Here is a 1,628-nt window from a genome sequence, read left to right as displayed (position 1 = left end):
AAATTAGTAACTAATCATCTTCTTGCTCAGTCAAGCCCGATCCAGAGGTGGAAGCTCTGATGAGATTCGCAGTGACTTCTGCCTATCAGGACTCTCTTCAGAAAAGGGGCCCAGGTTTCAGCAACTGAAGCAGAGACACAAGAAGGAGGGATATATGAAAGGTGCTGACTTAAAGATCTAAAGGTAATTCAGCTTGTTTTTGCTACCCTTCTTCCCATCAGCACCAGCTCTCACCCTGGAGAGAAATTTTAGCCTCATATTGTACTCTGGACAGTTAAAATCACTTGGTGCTGTGAAGACAGATCCACACCAAACAGTAAAGACTTTGTACTGTAGTTTTTGTCTCTCTTTGAGGATTCCAATTCCCATGAATGGGTGAGGGGGCTGATTCTGGAAGGGTAGTGGTGATGTTTCTTTCCCTCTAAGTGGTTCTTTTCTACTGTCCTCACAGAGTCTCCAAGAGGAGAATGGCAACCAAGAACTCTTCTGTGACAGAGTTTATCCTCTCAGGCTTAACGGACCAGCCGGGACCCCAGGTCCCTCTCTTCTTCCTGTTTCTCTGCTCCTATGTGATCACTGTGGTGGGGAACCTGGGCTTGATTACTCTAATTGGGCTGAACTCTCACCTGCACACACCCATGTACTTTTTTCTCTTTAACCTCTCTTTAATAGATTTCTGTTACTCCACTACCATCACCCCCAAAATGATGATGAGTTTTTTCTCAAAGAAGAATATCATCTTGTACACAGGGTGTATGACTCAGCTGTTTTTCTTCTGCTTCTTTGTTGTCTCTGAGTGCTTCATTCTGTCAGCAATGGCATATGACCGCTATGTTGCCATCTGTAAACCATTGGTGTACATGGTCACCATGTCTCCACAGGTTTGTTTTCTCCTTTTGTTAGGTGTCTATGTGATGGGGTTTTCAGGGGCTATGGCTCATACAGGAAGCATAGTAAGTCTAACTTTCTGTGCTGACAACCTTGTCAATCATTTCCTGTGTGACATTTTTCCTCTCCTAGAGCTCTCCTGCAACAGCAAGTATGTGAATGAGCTGGTGGTAATTATTGTTGTAGTCATTGGCATTGGAATGCCTGTTGTCACCATCTCCATATCTTATGCTTTAATACTGTCCAGCATTCTCCATATTTCCTCCACTGAGGGCAAGTTTAAAGCCTTTAGTACCTGCAGCTCCCACATAATTGTGGTTTCTCTTTTCTTTGGTTCTGGGGCTTTTGTGTATCTTAGACCACCTTCCTCTTTGTCTCTTGATCAAGGGAAAGTGTCCTCCCTGTTCTATACCATTATGTCACCCATGTTAAACCCATTAATCTATAGTTTGAGGAACAAGGATGTCAAATTTGCCCTGAGGAAAACCTTGAGGAGAAAAACATTTCCATGAGAAAAGAGCAGTCTTTGAGGAAGCAGATATAATGCTTTTCTTATCAGTGTGTGTGCATGTTTTCAATGAGGTGTCCAAGCTCCTGTGTTTTCTCTCCTAAACAGAAAGAGAATTTTAAGTCTTTATGTTTTGATGAGTGTTTAGTGCAGACCTTTTTTCCCTACCCCTCACCCCACCTTGACTATTCCAAGCATTCCTTTTCTTATACAGATTGCTTCTAAAGTCAAA

General features: G+C 42.7%; 1 protein-coding gene across 1 annotated transcript; it reads left to right on the top strand.

Moving 5' to 3' along the window:
* Positions 1–467: 467 nt before the first annotated feature.
* LOC126061141 (olfactory receptor 8B12-like) lies at positions 468–1,400 on the top strand. Its single transcript, XM_049857469.1, has one exon. The coding sequence runs from the start codon at positions 468–470 to the stop codon at positions 1,398–1,400; it is 933 nt and encodes a 310-aa protein (XP_049713426.1).
* Positions 1,401–1,628: the final 228 nt, after the last annotated feature.

Source organism: Elephas maximus, chromosome 17, assembly GCF_024166365.1.
Source record: "Elephas maximus indicus isolate mEleMax1 chromosome 17, mEleMax1 primary haplotype, whole genome shotgun sequence".
NCBI lineage: Eukaryota > Metazoa > Chordata > Mammalia > Proboscidea > Elephantidae > Elephas > Elephas maximus.
This window is presented reverse-complemented; position numbering and strand designations above follow the sequence as displayed.

Coding starts and splice junctions, on each gene's coding strand:
- LOC126061141 (XM_049857469.1), top strand. CDS start 468: ATGGCAACCAAGAACTCTTCTGTGACAGAGTTTATCCTCTCAGGCTTA.